This window comes from Epinephelus moara, chromosome 8 (assembly GCF_006386435.1).
Source record: "Epinephelus moara isolate mb chromosome 8, YSFRI_EMoa_1.0, whole genome shotgun sequence".
Classification (NCBI taxonomy): Eukaryota; Metazoa; Chordata; class Actinopteri; order Perciformes; family Serranidae; genus Epinephelus; species Epinephelus moara.
Window position 1 is genome coordinate 12990129 of NC_065513.1, and position 20352 is coordinate 13010480.

General features: G+C 40.6%; 2 protein-coding genes across 4 annotated transcripts in view; both read right to left on the reverse strand.

Moving 5' to 3' along the window:
• Positions 1–880: 880 nt before the first annotated feature.
• Positions 881–15359, reverse strand: ulk1a (unc-51 like autophagy activating kinase 1a). 2 transcript variants are annotated; one of them, XM_050051714.1, is made up of 27 exons: positions 14887–15359; positions 14701–14793; positions 14567–14608; positions 12629–12661; positions 12504–12540; positions 10745–10918; positions 10514–10587; positions 10325–10426; positions 9219–9277; positions 7989–8071; positions 7850–7900; positions 7657–7745; positions 7345–7492; positions 7185–7245; positions 6843–6932; positions 5752–5877; positions 5521–5651; positions 5109–5209; positions 4891–5015; positions 4503–4618; positions 4072–4191; positions 3399–3553; positions 3069–3241; positions 2859–2977; positions 2413–2570; positions 2159–2294; positions 881–2030 (listed from the first exon to the last, which is right to left on the reverse strand). In XM_050051714.1, the coding sequence occupies exons 1-27, from the start codon at positions 14974–14976 to the stop codon at positions 1993–1995; spliced, it is 2724 nt and encodes a 907-aa protein (XP_049907671.1). In that variant the 5' UTR covers positions 14977–15359; the 3' UTR covers positions 881–1992. The 2 variants fall into 2 exon arrangements, with proteins under 2 accessions (XP_049907671.1, XP_049907670.1); XM_050051713.1 differs by having other exon boundaries at positions 884–2030; positions 3069–3244.
• A 1330-nt stretch (positions 15360–16689) lies between these two features.
• The window catches only part of adgrd1 (adhesion G protein-coupled receptor D1), a 39063-nt gene continuing 35400 nt past the window's right edge, over positions 16690–20352 (reverse strand). For both annotated transcript variants that reach the window (XM_050050092.1, XM_050050093.1), the window contains 2 exons: positions 19456–19548; positions 16690–19362 (listed from right to left, as the gene is read on the reverse strand). In XM_050050092.1, coding sequence (XP_049906049.1) covers positions 19267–19362; positions 19456–19548 — 189 coding nt within the window. In that variant the 3' untranslated portion in view covers positions 16690–19266. The remainder of the gene's footprint in view (positions 19363–19455; positions 19549–20352) is intronic.

Below are 20352 nucleotides of genomic sequence, written 5' to 3' on the forward strand. Positions count from 1 at the left end.
TCTAACAAAAATATTAGAAACACAGTAAGTTATGTCACTGTCCCCTCTTATATGTGTTTTTGGTCTTTCTTATTTAATGAAACACAGTGGGAGAAGACATGGACAATTTGTGGTGAATACTGTATAGATAACAAGCTTAAATAAGTATCTTTCAAGATAATTCATGTTGCACGTACCCGGTAAAGCTTGTATTAAAAAGATTCCAGCTGAATATGGATTATAAGTGTAGTTTCTGTGGACTAGAATAAGAAAGTATTTCTCATCTGTATAGAGACTGTCTATGCACCAGAATGATGTGGACTGCTGGCCAAAACCAAAACACATCTGGAATCAAGTCTGATTCTAGCATCATGTGGTTTGTGTGTCACAAGGCTGCCACATACATCTATCTATGCTATCAATGTCCTTTTGTGATTTCTGTGGACTGGAATAATAAAGTATTTCTCATTTAGATTTCACCGTATATACACCAGAATGTGTTGGACTGATGTGGACTCTCTAAATTAGAAACCTAATACAAATGTTAAAATAAATATGTTTGATTTAATGCTATATTTTAGTAAAGATGAGAAATAACATGTTGTGTATCAAAATTCCATTTTCAGAATAGAAAATGGTCAGGAACCAGACTTTCATGCACTTTATTGATAAATTTCAACAATATAGTACCATGTTATCCATACTGAGAACAGTGGTTTCTTTATTTCTGTAAATGAATTTGTGCTCAATAAAGAAAGTGAGAAAAAAATCAATGGGTAGAACCAAGTCAATGTTAACAAAATAACATTTTTTCAGTCATAAGGCCTATTTTTGTATTTACTTCTTAGACATGGATTAAGGCGCCAATTAAGTAACTGAGTAAATACATTGTGTTTGGTATTCAGGATAAGGTGTAACTGTAAAAAACAAATGTCAACATTGTAATCTAAGTCAGGTTTTTCTGACATACTAATGGCATAGGCTATTTATTTAGCATTTAGGTAAAATAGACTTGAAGTGAAGCCAGAGTTTTAACAATAAACATTATTTATTTTCATCACACAGAGTGTACCAACTCATTTTGGCAAATTTGACTTGCAGTCATGAAATACAAGTAGAAAAGGCAATTTCATAAATTCTAACTTTGATTTGTAACGCTAACATTTTCACAAAATATTGAATATATAAGATAGCGTCCTATCAGGCAAAAATCATGTACAAATTCATTCACACACTAACGCAATCTTTTTACATTGCAAAAACAGCTGATGCAATAATGATACTATGCACACATACACACAAACAGCAGATAAACAGCAGCAGTGTGGCATGCAGTTAAAGTACCTTCTAACAGTACATCACCACCCGAGGAAGGGCGGTGTTGTATTAGTTGCTCTAAAACTAAAATATATGTATTGCTGTCTATAATGTAAGTCAATATGACTGTAAGACATGTATGCTATTTGAGGTCAAAACATACTTTCATTACATCCACTTCTCTGCTTTGATGAAAAATGTACAAAAAGCAGGCACAGTTTTTCTATTACTGCTACACATTTGGTCATCTCATCCAAAGTATTCTGACTCCTCTTGGCTGGTGAACTCTTACTGTACACAAAACACCAAGACTTCAAATACAGAAAACAACTCAATGATCTTTGTTTCAAGTACAACACAGTTAAAATCAGCTATCAGATTATTATATGTGCAAAACGACACACAGTCTGTAACAACACAAAAAATACTGACAACAATTTACCTGATCAAAGTATTCCAACAATCATATCACAATCTGTCTTCAAGAATTTTTCTTACAGTCTTTTCTGTGCATTTATGTGAAGATTAGAGACTGACTGGTGGGATAAAAGCTGATGCTCCACTGGTCAATTCCCTTAAGACAGATCAAAGTGCTTATGTGTGTGGGAGGATCCATCTGTATTGAAGGCAGATGAATGAGGCAAGATAATGCAGTTGCTGTGGACACAGTTGTACAGCTCCTGGCTGCTGTTGCGTCTACAGAGCAGAAAGGCGTCGCTCAATACATTGCTTACCTGGGAACAGAGAGATTGAAAAATTTGGGTCAGATTTAAATCTTGTCAAGACCTAGGCAAAAACACATGTGGAATCAACGTCTGACTCTAGCATCTTATGGTTTGTGTGTCATAGTGCTGCCACATACATCTATCTATGCTGTCAATGTCCTTCTGCTCAGTGATGATTTGGGACAGACCCTCCATCAGCAAAAGGGCTTTGTGGTAGCGCTGGACTGATGCTGTGCCATAGTGGAACATCTCATCCAGAGCAGCACTTTGTACCTGAATACAGTGAGAACACACACATTAAGGCTAAGATAAAGATGCACACTGGACATATATTGAATAGAATCTGATTTAAAGTTAATATAACATCCCCTGCTGTGTGAGGTGAGCTCACCATGTGCACAGTGTGGTTGTAAATGAGCTTCTCTGCTGTGAGTCCATTGAAGCTGTCCATAAGCTTCTGTTTGTCAAGTAAGAAGGACTGCAGGCGATGGTTGAGGGTGCGACAGTACGTTACACAGCTCTTGTACAATTCATTTAGCTTCTTGATCACTGCACAAAGGAAACACAGTATGCAAAGACATTTTATTATTATTACAAATACAACCTGACCATTGTCATCACATGTCAAAATGGAATGCCACTTCTGACTCAGTTAGACTACCTGGATAAATCAAAGTGCTCTCTTTGCACTATTAATGCTTAAAATTGTGTAGACTACAACACCCAAAAGCTCTTGTTCTTCCAGAAGGAGCACAAACTACAAACATTTAACAGACATCTGTCAAGTCGACAAAAGGAGAGTGCTTGGTACTCAAAACCAAAAGTCACTGCTCTCACCTTGTTTGACTGTAGCCGAGGGAAGGAGCTGGCCTTGTTTGATATTCTCTTTAGCCGTGTGCAGCGCTGATGACAGGAACTCTTCAGCCTTCATGTACAACACTAACTGCTCTGCATAGCTGGAACATGCACATCAGAAACATAAGTCATTTCCAAGAAGATTTATGTAGGAACACATTGAGAAAATGTAAAAAGCTTCATTTCTCTCACCTCCATTCTTTACTCAGAAGGCTGATCTGATCAGTCACTACGCTCTGCTCTAGAAAGGAAACATCAGGACTGCTGATGGCATCCAGCCCCGGGTCCTTGGAGGAAGCCAATTCCATGACACAGTGGACAAAAGCCAAGGTGAAACGCAGTTCACTCAGAGCATCTGTATGAGCCTGCTGTGAAAAGAACAAATACTGTGAATACAGAAACTGTTCGTGTAGAATCTGAAATTGTCTATTTTATGTCCATCTGCAAATGTTCATTATGCCTGTTGCTCTAAAACAATCTGGAGGATTCACCTCCCAGTATTGTTATAGTATCTGTCTGTACCTCCATCAGTGTGTCTTCAGGAAGCTCTGGAGGGTGAAAGAGCAGACTGCTGAGTGGAGTGGCATCCATGGCTTCAGTCTCACTGTTTCTACGGTTTCCTCCACGGGCAAGACGACTGTTTAGTGGCCAGGCTGGGTTAATGTAGGTGGGGGTGCCTGCATTTAGGACAGAGACAAATACAACTTAACCTTGAACAGCTGAAATACGAGTAATGAAGAGAGCATGGAAGTAACCGTTTACATGTTTTAGATTTACAACAACCAGGAGGCTCTTATTATGTGATGTCTTATTAATATCTTAATTAACTTTCAAATGGTTTACATCTAATTTTACTTGGGTGACAGGGGCTCCCAGTGCTGGTGTTTTGCTTTAGATGTTTTTAATGATGTTTTTAATGAATAATTCAAGTAATGAAATTTTAAAGATTTTTTTTTTTTGGCCATTTTGCCTTTAATGGACAGGACAGGTAAGCTTGATGGGGGAGAGGGGGGGGTCTAAGTGAACTCTAAACTGGAGAAAGCAGTACGTAATAAAAGTGAAGCCTCACTGGTTCATTCACAAACATATTTAATTGAGGGCCTTTTCACAAACCTCCTACAACACAAGCTAAAAAAAGTTTTAAAATGAACACCCCAACAGAAAATAAATATACAGGGGTAGTTATAACACCTACCTGAGATCCTCCTTGATGCGAGGTAATCAGGGGGAGTGTTCCCTTTGGAAGGAGAACCCAGAGTGAAGACAACAGGAGGTGGACAGTCTGAGAAGTGTCTATGACAACCAGTAGGAGGAGCTGTCGGAGCAAATATGAAGAGTTGAAGTCAAATGGCTGAGATGTCCTTGGACAGTGTAACACAGCTGAACTGCAGCCCAGTAAATGACATGGCCATGGTCATGATACCTCAAAATATGTGTTTAGTAACTTCTGCATGTTGCGAACAGTGTGATACTGACTTTAAATGATCATTTATCTATATATGGCTATGAAACATGTACCTATCTTTTCTAATCTACAACAACAGCTATGTAGTCTTAATGCTGGTGAACAAAGACAAATAGTGCCAGTAGAAATAATTTGACTGGTCTTATCTGTTCCAGTGGTACCTGTTATATCCATGTTTTTCTCACAGTTGAGGCTCTCGTCACTTCCCTGGTCGTACAGGTGCGCTCCAACAGCCGCCTTCAGTAGCTTGTCAGACTGCCTGCCTGTGCTCTGTGATCTGGACATTCAATACAGCCAGAGAAACACCATCGAGAGCATTTAATAATTTATCAGATGGCATATCTTTTATACTGTGTGACACCTGTGCGTGCCAGATAGCAGATGCTCGTATGAATGACAAAGTCTTAATTAGATCTGGATTAGTGACATAAACACAGGACAATTCACATTTTAATCTACTCTCATATGACTTTGCAGGATGCTGTTAAATTATCATATAACCGTAGCTGTTATATTTATAATAATATATCGTAATCATACTGTCCTGACCTTTTAAAAGGGCCTTTTTTATTCGCTGTTTTCCCATTGAGGTTGGTCTGGGAAGCAGGGGATGGGTTATGGGATCGCAGGTCGTGGACTGTCCTCCTTCGGTTTTGCATCCTTGGTTGCACGTACTATTGATAAGGAAATTAAAGTTCTGAAATGTGTGCATTGTGAGACAAATGCACACAATGGAGTGTAATAATATAGATGTTTTAAAAACTGACCTTGGGTCTGGAGTCGTCCTGCATGTCAGGAGAGCCAGCGAGCTGTCCAGTTCTTGTGCTTAGTGGCAGAGTCTGCTCTGAGGTCTTTGGGGTCATTCCCACTAGAATACAGAGTATTATAAAGATTAAACCACTAAATGAGTCAGGCAGAGGCAAAGCAAGTACAGAAAATCAGATAGCAACACATCACCACAAACAAGTCCAGGAATGTACTGGAGCATGACATATTTCAGATGGTGGAATTTCTGTAAACACCCAGTTGGCCCTGGTGGCCAACACCAAGTGACATCGCACAGACAAATTCCCATGTAGCGTGTTAAGCTGTAGGAGTATGACCTGGAGAGTTGCTGTGAAGGAGCTCTGCTTCAACACTCCTTAGATAGGTGAAAAAACAGCCGATTGAGATATCTACCTAGTGGGGAGGACTGTTGTGGTCGGGCCCCTCCAGCTGCCAGCCGTGAGGAGTTGAGAACAAACTCCGGACTTGGAGCTCTACAACCTCCACACTGTGGGGAGCTGCTGCCGGCACAGCAGAGTGTGGCCCTGATTGACATGAGACACAGTTAGACTTAGAAAATGAGTAATGACAAGACACTAAGGTGGGGTGGGTGCAGAGACAAGATAGCTGAGAAACTGTGCATGCCTGGAGGAGCCGTGCAGGCCAGCAGGTTGCACTTTCTGTTCCATACGCTGGTAGTTGTGGATTTGAGTTGGGACAGGAATGGGCACAGAGGGACTGCAGTTACGGCTGAAGAATTCAACAGGATTGCTGCATGGACGAAAGAGGAAGCAAATGAATTAGACATGCAGGAATATGCAGTTTTGTTGATTTTATAACTCTATTAAAAATAACAGTGAAAATTAGAAAAACTAAATGTTGTAAACCTATGGTGTCTCATATTGGACATAAAATGGATATAAATACTGTTGGGTTTAAGCTCACACTTAAGTTACTCATCTATTTCAGCACACTTTTATTTTTAAAGCATAATTAGGTAAGTAGGTAAATGTAAGTGTGAGATTATTTTTCACCCCGGGCCCTGTCCATGTTTTGTCCATGTGACCAATGGTTCGCATCGTCAATTTACATCCATGAGTGCTTGTCTTTTCTATTATGATTTTTATTGAATTATTATCATAAGTGTCTGAAAACATTATGGATAGGGCCCTTCAGAGATAGTGCTTCATGTTAAAGAGATCATTTTTGTTTCACCAAAAAAAGCCTTGAAATCACCATAGCCAAACCCAGACCACATTTTCACACCTAACTGGGAGAATTTGAGATTTATTTCAACCAAACCAGAGTTGGTGATTGTTGAAACAATGGCAATATTAACCAAAATGATTCTTTTGAGTTTTATTTTGTTTATGTCGATTTTGAATGACATGCGTTTTACGATGACTAAATTAATGTTTATCTAAACAAGAGTCTGGTGGCTTTGGCAACTGCAATTTCGGGGCAGTTTCTGGTTTACCAAAAGGGTCTATCTCTGTAGGGATGCTTGTCAGACAATAAGAATAATAATCTTAGCCTGTCAGTGGCAAAAACAAGCATTTTTAGTAGACTTAAACTGATGGCGTCATATGCCCTGACTGATTACACAGCAGCTCAACACTGGACCAATTAAAAAAAAAATTAAAAAAAATAAATTTCACTTGGATACAAAAACACGTGAAGATAGGGTCCAGATTGAAAAATACCAAACTTTTTGAACTTGTCAGGCTTTCTCTCACCTAACAGGCTTGGGGGGAGAGTGTGGCAGTGGAGAGGGTGGAGGTGTCTTTCCTGCATTTCTGGGACCTCCCTCAGCCAGTAGTGAGCACCTGAAGAAAAATATATGTTAGCTCTGTCTGCACAAATTAATAATATTTGCTAACATTAATTTTGCATTACACGTTTAAACAAATCTATTCTGCATTTTTTGTCCACAGTCAATGGACACTTGGAAGCTTTCCTGTTAGATGATGACTGTCACTGTGTTTCATCATATTCATATTCAGTGCAAGTTCATAGCAATTATTGCCTGATACTAATTAACTAACAAGATATGTGCACCTCCCAGAGTGACTACTCACCCACTGTATATCAGGCAACTCTCAATGGGTGACCCAACTTCCCCTTCACACGCGCACTCATCTAAAAAGCAGTAAAATAGAAACAGTCAGACACCTCTTGATGATGTGGAGAAAAACCCGCACAAAAAACAGAAAATTAAATGGGGTTTAAATGTCTTACTTGGAGGCACCATGACATAGTCCTCTGTGTAAGATGAAGTACTCCTGCTGTCTTGATTGGCTATTTCTTTCAGCAGAAAGCCGGGGGTGTCCTGTGTGGGGGAATACAGTGCTTTGGGCTGAAGTCGGTGCATTTCTCCATCGGAATGCTGAGAGAGTGTAAAATAAAGTTGCTGTTCAAGTACAACTATGACAAACTGCAAGTAAACAAATGCAATATGAGCTTACTGTATTACGTTCAAAAGACATTTACATTTCACATCTTTGCCCAAGATATTTGTTTCATAAATCCACTACAGAGAGGTGTACGCACTTGAGGGGAGGCCACTTGGGATGTGGAGGAGCTGCTTGAGGAACTTCCCGAGCCTGAGCTGGGGTAGGAGAGCACAGGAGCTGGAGAGCCTGTCAAAAGAAAAAAAAACATATATTTGCCTTTGTTAGGACCCGGTCTACAGCACCTTTATTGATCCAAATATGTGCAGAGACAAATAAGATGCAGTCCATACATTTCTTTGTGGATGAACTCGTCTCCAAGAAAGGATGGTGGAAAAACTCATCTGCAAATGTAAAGATTTAGAAGTAAGAGACAGTTTTTAAAAAGGTATTATGAAAGAGGTTGTTACTTTTAAAAGGCAGAGACTTTACCGAAACTAATCCGTTCTTTGTGGTTTCTCTGCAGCAGCCCCAACAGCAGGTGTCTGAGGTTACTAGAAGTTTCCTTCGGGATGCTAGGAAAATACAAACGTTTCCTGTCATCAACTTATTAGCTGGTATGGTTGTCAAATGTAATGTAAACCAAAAATTTACACAGTATCTAGAGAGAGGGGAAATCCATTGGGTGGGTTAATCTCTGTATGCAGCTTTATACAGTGTATCATACAGTATGTGTAGCCTGCATGTCGATAAAACATGCTAATATTTTGACTGTCTCACTGTGTTTGCATGATATATGTGGCGTTAAAAGGAATAATATTTAGGTCACTTGTGTTTCATAAGCCATAGCGAGCTGTAAAGTGTGTGAATTTTTAATCTAATCTCCAGCGCAAAACCTCAGGGCATCACGACACTCAGAGTCAGTGCAGACTCTGCATGTGTGTGTGTGTGTGTGTGTGTGTGTGTGTGTATTTGTTTACGTCTGTGTGGAGCTATGTGGGCCATGTGGAAAACGATAGCCGCGCAGGTCACTGGCTGGCAGCTCGGAGCAGGTTATATATAGAATGACAAGAAAACAACAAACCATGCCCCGTCTTATCGCGCAGTTTTATCACCGCAAAAGATAAGCATGACGAGCCATAATACACAGGCTGACAAAGTACACCACAGAAACAGTGGAAAAACAATCCATAAATCCCTTTGAATGCTTTCCAGGTCCAATTCTGAGTATGAGGGATTCAGTGCTCAAAATGACTTTATAAATAGCCGAGAGAACTGATTGTGCAGGCATTTGTCAACTGATATCAAGTCAGAGATATTGTTTCACATTACACGTGGAAACCACATCATATAGAGAAATATAGCATAGACACGACACTATGTTAATCATCATACTAAATTAGATTTTTAAATATTTTGTTTGAGTGGCTGATTGCGAAAGATCTGGCTGATCAGCCCCGTCAGATGTCTGTAGCTATTTCTTCCACATTAAAGCTATTTTTAGTGGTGGTATGGGATTTATTGAGTGGTAATTACCCATATGTGTGTGTTTGTAAACTGTCTGTGCGCACACCAGACATTATTCAAATACACAGTCATTCATCAGCATCTGAGTGCAGAGAACACAGGTCATCTCTCTGTAATGCCTGTTTCCCCCCTCCTCCTGTGTGTACTGTGTGTGTACATGTGTGTAGGCGTGGGGTCGTCCAGGGGTGCACTCACCTGGGTAGGAGGGTCCTGTTGCTTTCATAAAACAGACGAAGCTCCTGTGGAGTGCTCGCCTGTGCACACACAAACGCAGACACACAACAGACATGAGTTAAATCTAAAAATGACCGTTAACATGCACACACACACACACACACACACATACACATGCAAATAAATGCACCTGCATCCTTACAAACAAACATTTGAAATGATGTCAGTGGAAAGTTTTACTATTTATTTTTGCCTGAGCCACAACAAGGATGTATAAAAAAAAGACTGGTTATGTCACAGTGCATATAATCGTAACATAAATAATATATGGGTGTTTGATGATCCCATTGAGGACAATTGTGGAATGCTTGAAGATGCCAGCTGAGCCAGCTAAGTAAACATCAGCAGCAACAACAGCTAACCTCCAAATGACCCTTGGACTTATCTCAACTCACGCACCTGCCTGGCAAAAATAGAAGTCACTCTTCCCTCTCATTCCCAGGAAAAATGCATTCAAGGAAACGGCAACATACTGTAAACAACCTCAATAGGTACAAAGTATCAAACTAACAGGATGTTTTTTCTTCTTTAACAGCTTATATATGGAGATAAAAATGGACTTCAGATGAAGAAGACATCAAAGAAGAGACAAAACACCTTCACAAAACATCATGTGTCTTTACATCAATCATAACTGCAGCAATCAACAGTTCAAAGGTATCAAGTGGACGGCCATGTGAACAGTAGAAAGTAATACCCAGGGTTGTGAAACAATATTTGCTTTGGGTTGGGAGAAATGGCTAGCAGCCATTTCCGCATACCCCCCTCTGTAAACACGATGCTTTCATAACAAGTTGTCAAGCTGTTCCAGCATTTTCCAACTAATAACACTGGAGATCAGGAAGAGCGTCACCAAGCAGACAGGTGGTGTTCACTGGTTGTGTTGTGGATCATGTGTCAGTGTGTTGTGAAAGGGATGCATCATGTTCAACTTTGTGTTGACAATAATGAGTCCATCCTTTCTTGGTACTGAGACAGAACAAAATCCATCCACCTCAACACATAAAATGAGTGATGTTACAGTTTTAGTATCTACATGCGTGTGTGTGGTTTTAAGCATCACTTACATGAAATGGTGCCTTCCCAGTCAGACACTGGTACACAATAGTACCTATACTCCACAGATCAGCCTTGGCATCATAGTTCTGGGACATGATGACCTCAGGAGCCTGTGTCCAGACAAACACAGCTTAGGGACATGCTGATATTACACCTTGTCGCCTCATGAAACCAGAGTAAGAGACCTTAATACTCACCATGTACATGGGAGAACCGCACAGTGTGGCTGCCATGGTGTTTGTCTGGAGATGACGTGCAAACCCAAAGTCAGCTGGTGGGTGAGAGAAATATGGTGAGGGACATACAGGTATGTGTGTGTGTGTGTGTGTGTGTGTGTGTGTGTACAATCAGAAATGAACTGACTCCACCATCTATGCATTTGCACAGACGTTCAGCTCTTCTAATACTCTCCTGAGAGAAATCATTACCTATCTTAATGCAGATATTGTTGGGGCTGGACTTGCGGCCCTCTGGGTGGCAGAGCAAGATGTTCTGGGGTTTGAGGTCTCGGTGGAGGATGCCTTTGCTCTGCAGGACCTTCATGGCCTGACCCATCTGCTGCAGGAATACTCGGATGGTATCCTCACTTAACGTGCCTTTAGCTGAGAGTCAGAGGGATGAAAGTCATGAGATGATCTGGGAGGAAGTTAGCATGGCAGTAAACAGAAGATTTATCGTGCCGCATGTTATGTAGATACACATAAAGAGGTGAAGCAAGGTGTGAAAAATACCACAATTATTCACATCTTGCTGGCCCTGCTCACTTGCCATTCTTAGGATTGTAGTGATGCAACTAAATAATTAAAGAGCAATAATTCTGGCAGCTGTGGCTTAGGAGGTAGAGTGGGTCGTCAGCTAATCAGAAGATGAGCAGTTCAATCCCCAGCTCCTCTAGTTTGCATGTCAAAGCATCCTTGGGCAAGATACTGAACCCCAAATTGCTCCTGTGTGAGTGTGCGTGAATAGTTAACTGAGTAGCAGATGGCACCCTGGCCACCAGTGTATGAATGTACAAATAAATGGGTCAATGCGATATGTGGTGTAAAAGAGCTTTGAGTGGTCGGAAGAGTCGAAAGGTGCTATACAAGTGCAATTATAACTGATTTCTAGGATTGCTCTTACTGAATACATTTCTTCCACTGTCTCCTGACACTCCAATATGATGCAAGGTTAAGACACACAACTCTCATCACATCAGCGTCACTGCTGTCAAACTTCGTGGAAGAGAATTTTGTTTACCACCTGGCTTCACTTGGATATTAAAGTCAAGGCCATCTGACATGCTCGCACTTCCTCCCCCCCATTTAGTATTTGTAGCTGCAGTGTTTTTCCACCGGAGCACAGGGGATAAGTGAGTGGCAGATGGGTGAGGTCATGTGACTGCTCCGTGAACCTTGCCAAGTGTGACTGAGTGTTGCGCTGTTAATAGCTGGATGGCTCTCCTTGGCAGCGATGCAGAATGGGCAAGTCTACAAAATAAGAGACGCTGGCAAGGTGGCAGAATTAGACCGATGATCCACATCAGCATCTGAATAGACACTGACGAGGTAAATTCAGCCCGAGAATAATCAGCACCAAGCCCTCAGCTGCATCGTGCTATTTCTGAGCAGGGTTTGAAACTTGAGGCGGGAGACCTTTTCAGTGTGAGAGTCTAGTGAGAAGTGTTTTTTTTATCGTTCTGAGAATTGAAAGATGGTGAAATCACAAGCGTTTTGGAAAGCCAACAAAATAAAAGTTGGGAGTTACTTTGGCTGCTTATTTTGTACTGGTTTTTACATAACTTGTTAAATCTTGAAAAAAAAAAGCTCATCACAAGCCAATTCTGGGGGTTTAATTCTATCTGGGTTAAGCACTTGGGAGTATTAGTGATAATTTACCCACTGACCTGCTGAAACTTTAAACCTGAATTCTGTGGTTGTTCTGCCCTGCCTCCTCAAAATCCTATTATTCCCTCAAAACACTGGAAAAGCTTAGCCAAGCCTCTTAAAATCCAAACTGACCTGCCAGTACAACAGTAAGCTGCTCCAAACATGTTTACAAGTAACAAACCGTAAGTTTGATCCTCTAATGTAACACTTAGAAGTGGAGTGAAATGTCCCCTTTTTGCTTTGACCCCAGGTGAAACACAAATCTTTACAGCAGTGAGATGTGAGCTGGGTTAGGCCCTGCAGGACGTAGCAAACTTACAGTGAAGATACTCTGCCAGGTCACCTCCATTGCAGTACTGAAAAGATGAGACAGACAAGTCTTAATAGAAGCTTTGAAGCTTTGCCGCCTTGTTAGTGAATGTTACCATTTCTAACACAACTCACCTCCATGACAAGATACACACATCCTCCCATTTCCTGTTGATGGAACCAGATAAAATACTGATTATCATTTCAAAAGGTAAAATGACTGGAATACAATTATACTAATCTGATTAAAAGTGTAAAAAAATGTCAAAAAAATATTTAATGTAGGAAGATAGAGAATAAGGACTTATGCCACCAATCGGTAAGTGTCTCAGCAGCTGTGCCCCAGGTTATACAACAGGTGACACCAGTTCTCGTACTGAGATGACTCTTTTTGGCCCATAACCAGTGGCACTTCAAGAAATTCTGAAAGCTGCCAACTCAGGGGGGGGGGGGGGGGACGGACGGACGGACATGAAACTGTACCCCATCATAGCCCCTGTCCAGCTCTGGGCCCCTTAAATCATCTAAGGACCCTTCTCCACTGTGGCGCCCCACTTCATAACCACTGAAAAGTCATGCTACCATTTCCTGTTGCTAAAACCATGTTAAATGCTAATTATCATTTACTTTGAAACTTGGAAGCTTCATTCATAAAGTTGACATTTGAATTCTAAATCAACATTCGAATGCTGCTTTTTTTGTGTGTGTCATTACACTATTTGGAGAGTTAGATTCGAGAGGTGGCTGCATAGGATTGTTTCCCGTGTGTGATCAAATATTTCCAATAACTAAAATTTATTGCAGAAAGATGTAATCATTTTCAAAATCCCCAACATGTTTTTCTTTAACAAAATTTTCTGCTGCCATAGCTTTCCAATAATAACATCACTGCAGTCTTGCGCTCTTTCCATGCACAAAGTGAGGCCCACACCTGAATTAAAGGGGCAGATATCTAACAGCACCATCTATTCATTAAATAAAGATGATTTAATAAAAAAGATGAACTCATTTAATCTGATGAACCACTTTACTTAAATTTAGAATTTTGTTGAGGATTTTTTCAAGGGTATTGACATCACAAAAGACAGACATTCAAAGCTTAATTTGAAAACCTCAACAGAAGCTGCAGTACTGCTCTGTTATCATTTTCAAAAGACAAAATGACATAAAATTAATTACATATCTCATACAGAAAGATGGGGAATTGGGAGCTATACCAACAATCCATCAGTGTCTTGGCAGCTGTGCCCCAGGTTACACAACAGGTGACACCAGCTCATATCTTGGACTGGGTTGATTCTTTTTTTGGACTGTCACCACTTCTACAAATTCTGGGCCCCCTGACAAAAGTTAACTCAGGGGCCTGAAACTGTGCCCCATCATGGCCCCCATCCAGCCCTGGGCCCCCTAAGTTGGCATCCCGCTTCATTACCAAATAAAAATGTCACAGAGTGGTGAGGTGACATGAGTTAGGGTAAAAGGGTGCAAAGTTTGCCAGTCCCACCTGATTGTGACCCCTTGTACTACAGTATAACTAACACCTTATGGCTGCTATGATGTAGTAAGTATCACTATAACAGATAAGGAAGGTAATGCCAGGCAAATGAACACATTGCTGTCAACAAAAGGCTCCCACAGCCTGACCTAGAAGGCATCATTTGAGGTCAGTAGCCTTGCATGTTGGTGTGTGTGTGCAGTGAGACACTACCCACTCTGTGTTAAATAAGCCATTGTTTGACCGGCTTCACTCTGCCATCTGTCAGAAACAGAGAGATCAGCTCAACCCTGTCTGGCAGGTGTCAGTAAGGTAAGAAGAGGATAGCACACGCCCACATCCAAGATAAACTACAGATCAAGTTCAGGTCACTGAGGTCGCTTGCCCCATGGAAAACTACAACATCCGCAATGCCAAATATGTATCACATGAGCAAGTGACGTTCAGTGTTGCAGCAACATGTCAACATTCGCAACATGTGGCATTAAAGTTCCCAGTAGTGCACATGTGTGTGCATGTGCTACTGTGTGGTTACTGAGAATATGGCTGTGCTCGTGTGTGAGAGGAGAGGTCTTTACCTGATAGTCAAGTAGTCTGACAATATTCTCATGTTTGAGTTCCTAAAGGGTGTGGGGGGGAAAACATTTTAGTTAGAAGGCACACAGAGACACTGACACCCAATGTGTGGCAACAATAAGAGTCAACTTATTACCTTCAATATTTTGATTTCTTTACCAAGCAGAGACTGAGACTTGGCCAAGTTTTTCTTGTTGATACATTTCACAGCAACCACCCAGTCACGTTTCTTGGAAACACAAGAATAAAGGCAGGATATGAATACACCAGCTTTACATTGATCAACAGTGACAAGGTACATTTGTCTCAGATATAACATTACCTCTTTATGTCTGCCCTTGAACACAACTGCAAAGGCACCGTGACCAATCAGGTCTTTCCTGTTGAACTCAAACTTCCCAACAGACTCCATGGATGATGAAAATAAACGCGCTCAAGTATCAAGAGGTTGATTGTCCAACTGAAACAGACGTACAGTCCCACGATAGTTTCCTCGCGCCGGTAAATCCCATTTCACAGATGGAAAATACTGTCCTTACACGCGACGAGCTTCATACTCGGAGGAAAATATAGATGACAGCATTACGAAGTCACTGTAAACACAAAAAGTTCAAAACAACGTGCGTAGGAATAAATAACAATATGCAAACAAAATATTAGCGTCACGCTGAGCTTGTTTAACGATTCAAATTAAATCCTGTTACTTTTCTGGAGCTGCTGGAGTTAAGAAGCTCCCGACAGTGCTGTCAAACGCTGTTTATTATTGTCTCTCTCACCTTTCTGCCCATACGCTGGTAGTTATTCATAGCTCACGGCGAGCATGCGCAGACCGACAAGCAGAGGTATGATGATGGTGCTTTCAGGGACACCTTGTAAACTCCCAATTCAATGTCTTAATTTGGCTGCGACTTATTTTTAAACGCTCTACGAAGAAGGAGCCATTTTCCAAAACGTGTTATGGTGGCTGGTGTTTTTATTTTAGGTGTCTGGCAGCTCAACGCATTTTTGTCTCTTGTATGCATAATCACCATTACAGTTTGGTCACTGGTCAAAAATGTACATGTGGGCTTCAAACGCTCAAATAATAATAATTTAAAAAACCCAGAAATATTCAAAAAATTACAATACACACTTAACAGTATTGCACATACAGTGAAATCCATCACGTTTACCATCTCTCCTTCAGCATCGTAACATGTTCACGACCTGCCTCAAGGCCATACAGGCTATGTCCAAGGTCATGGGGATCAATGATGGGTCTTATTCAAGGGTTTAAGGGCTCTGAAAGAACAGAAGGAATGGCCTTTATTCAGTCTGAAAACAACAGCATTATGCATCGGAGGACTTCATGGCTTATGGTCTACTGTCTCAGTCACAACCCATCAGCACCAACTGTCAGAAAGGTCAGCCATTGTTGTGTGTTTAAAGGATGGGTTCATCATTTTTCAAGTCTGACTTAAAATAGTTGTCATGTGCCCAAATGTGCGCTGAAATGACTTTTCCCCTCAGTAATTATTCTTTCTACTTATACTACAGTAGATCCCATCCCAGTGTAGGTGAGGGACAAAAGCCACAGCCCTTATGTGAAAAAAACTAAAACAAAGTTCATCTGAAGCCAATATGATGCTTCAGCAGTCACAATTAATCAAATCAAGTGTGCGTCTTCAGAAGTGTGACTTTTTAGTACATTTCTTCTGTTTTTTAACACAAGTGACACAAAGAAATAATTTTGTTCTTAAAATACTGAAACTTTGGATGATACCCACTAGATTGGTCTACTTTAGACTCCTGAAGGCTCACTTTTTTTGTTACATGAACAGGAGGAATGATTACAGCAAGCAAGTTTTGTTTCAATGTTCATATGGACACCTGACCATTGTTTAAGACAGGTGAAAAATTATGAACCTATCCTGTAACACTTTGAATAACACTTTAACACTTTGCGTAATGCAGGATGGCTCAATATTAGTTGTAATTTCCAGGTTTTGATATTCTAGAAAACCATCCTTACCAAAAATGGATTATTGGTAATGTGACACACACACACACACACACACAAACACACACCCACACATACGCATATATATATATGATGATGAAAATCATGTACTAAAGATGACGCTGATTTCTTGTCATAAACATTTTATAATAAAGATAACTGGAAGCACAAACAATAGTACCGTAAGACAACAATCGCTAAAGGCATTACAAGCATAGACATGTTGAAATATTTAACTTTAAATTTGACATTATAAGTGAGCGCAGAGTGACTTACAGTAAATCCTGTTTTAGGAAACTTAATGTTGGTACAGTGTAAGATCAATGACATTTTAAATGATGTCATCTCTCCCTCCTTTCTCACAGTATGGTAAGAAAAAAAAAGCAACAATTTCATCAAGTCCCTCTGCTGTAGAACATATTTCCTTGTACTGTACAAAGAATGTATGAAAATGTAAAAGAAATTGGCAACAGAAACAGCTAAAGACTCCATAAAACTTCACAGAATTGTGTCCGAAACACAAGCAGTATTCACTATTCCTCGGAAAGAGTGTCTGCAAATATACCAGTCCATTTCAAGAGAGAAAACACACAAACAGATACAGTATTTAACATGAAAACATACTGATTGTTGAGTTGTGACACTTCGTGGAAGACATGATACAGAACTCAATAAATAAATACATTATATCAGAATTACATAGGGTCTAATTCGATGGTACATCACCCATTGTTATAACACAGTTGTTGTGTTGCGCTGTCCCCAACGTTGTTTCAAAGTTGTGTGAATCGTGTGAAACTTGGAGAAGTTCGTCCAGGTAAAAAAAAGCAATTATTCCTTTGTGGTGATGAATACTATTAACAGCTGGTGAAAACATCATTGTTTTAAGGCACAAAGCTAACACTATACATAAGGAAAATATACTGCTTTCCTTGGTCGTTTTCTATCCAAGTTCATGCATTTGTCTCCAACCGCACCCTGAAAATATTTATCGTCTCAGACGTTACATTTTCTGCAAGTAAATTACAGCTGATGCATTTACACTGTTTCATTGTGTGAGACAAATTACATGTCAAAACACATCACTGTAATTTAAAGGAGCAGTGTGACAGACTTAGTGGCATCTAGCGGTGAGGATTGCAACCAGCTGAGATTTCTTCCGTGTGCCAAGCGTGAACTCCCGGTTAGAATTCCTTCAGTGTTCATTGTTCAGGAGATTTTTATTGTGAGCCGAATTATTGGCAGAGATCTCCTCCTCTCGAAAACAAATGGATCAGGTATTTCAAACTGATAAAAACATGAAATAAAGCAATGTCATGTTACAAGTCAGTGTTTCTCTGACGCTGCTAGGCTCATCGCAGACGGGCCCAGCACCTGCCAATGTGTGCTCCCCTTTTTTCTCAGATAACCCAAGATTCAGATGATCAGGAGGTTTTTACCAGGAGCCAAATTATCCGCAGAGGTCTCCTTACCTCCAAAACAAACAGACATGGCGATTTTAACTGGTAAAAACACTGAAAAAGTCTGAGGAGTGAGCAGTTTCATTTTAAAAATCAGTGTTTTTCTGACACTGTTCAGCTTATTGCAGAGGGGCTGCTAACTACTGTGGCCGACGCACCGTAGTTATGTATAAGAAAACGCAAAAACTGAATGGCCCTATCTAGAGCCAGTGTTCAGTTTGTCTGTTGTGGGCTACTGTAGAAACATGGCAGGCTCTGTGGATGAGGACCCGCTCCCTATGTAGACATAAACGGCTCATTGTAAGATAACCAAAACAATGATTTTTATTTTCCTGTAATTATACGCTAAAGAAACATAATATTATGCAGCATGTCTGCCAATATATTCCCCTAAATCCTACACGCTGAACCTTTAAAGGAACATTTTGACATTATGGGAGATAAGCTGTTTTGGTTTCTTGCTGAGAGTTTGATGAAAAGATCTCTCCTGCACTCATATCTGTACGCTAAATATACTGTTAGCAGCAGATTACTTTGGCTTAGCACAGCACAAATATTGGAAAGCTAGTCTGGGCTGACTGTAAAACAATAATGTATCATTTTTACTCTTCTGTTTTGGTGAAGATTAATGAGATATAGTATGCTGATTAATGAGCTTTAGAGGTCCTGGCAGACATATTTTGTCACCTTTAGACAGCTAGCTGCTAGCTGTTTCCCCCTGTTTCCAGTCTCTGTGCTAAGCTAACCTAACCAGCTGCTGGCAGTGGCTTCATATTAACTCAACAGGAATGAAAGTGATATCAATCTTTCATCCAACACTCAGCAAGAAAACAAATAAGTAATCTCCCAAAACGTTTAATTATTTCATTGTCAATTAATAAATCAACTGCAGAATACAGTATAGATGGGCCATGTCACAGCCAGATCTAGTAGCTCCACTATACAGAGCGTTGTTGCCAGACCCTGAACTGCACTCCTGGGTGTTAAGACTCTCACTGGCCTCCTAAGAAATCCCTGTTTTTGGGAACACAATATGTTTTTGATTAGATAATAATAAGGCACAGTCCTCAGAGTCCGTTTGTCCGTAAAGGTGCAGCCATTATTCAGCTACCTCCTTTGGTATCACTTTCACATGAGCAGATGAGTGTCCAATTCGTTACATAACATAGTGAGCAGTGGCCAGTGTTTGTCATTCTACACTAGTTAGCTTCAGATTGCTCTCCGGCCACAGACAGAAATGGTCCTACACGGCGGAGAGGTCGATGCGATTGGCCGAGTTGGTGCTCTTGTCCCATGTGTTCATCTTGGTGGGAGTCACACCCTCCTTGTTTCCATTCATCTAGAGGATGGGAAGGAGAATGTTAGATTCAGACAGTTAAGAGTGGAACAGCTCATTTTTGTTTGAGAAAATATCTTTTACACCAGCACTCACAATGTCAGAGTTGAATGGCTTCACATTGATGTTTCGGATGGAGCTGCTGGTAAGAGACCACACCTTGGTTTTGTGTTTGAAAGCAGCTCTGACCTATAGAAAGAAGCAAAGCCTTAACAGATTATGGTGACAAATGTCAGACAAAAGACATCTTATCAACCTAAATCAGAAATGGGGGTTCCAACAAAGAACATCGTACCATCCCTGCAAATTAGAATAAATTTGCTATAAAATGGCTTTAATTGAGAGCCAACAGCCAAATGAAATGCTGGTTTAAAGTTTAGTGTGTGGACAATTTCCTTCCACAAGACAGGACAAATGACAACACAGCTGTATGCGACATTCAGAGTCTGTGGGGAGTTCGTTACACTTCCATGATGAGGCTGTTCTGCCACTGTGGGTCAGGACAGCGCTATCAGTGGTAAGCACTGTATGATCGCAGTGCAGAGTGGCAGCATTTAATTAGCCAGTGGGATACACACACACAAGGACCAAACCAGCTACCACAAGAAAGAACAGAAGAGCTCAGACATCTTGGATGTATAAAGAGAACTGGATACAGCCTTGGAAGCTGGGCTCCGTTCATTCCTACAAAAGTGGCTCAGTGGCGCATGAAGCCAAAAAAGTTTGACTCCACGGATGTAAAATTACCCGGATCTTCCGCATCATTGGGTGCATAGACCAAGCGCACTGGAGACTTCGTTGGCCTAGCAGTTTACTTCCACACCAGCCGAATCGTGTACTTACAGTTTAGACCTCTGCTAACTTGAATGAGACTAAAATGATTTAATCTTGTAGCAAATGTTATTGAGCTAAATTAATCAAATCCCAATGGTGAAACAAGTCACTTCCCAGGGGTTGTGACACTCAAAAAAAATTAATGTACTGATTTACAAA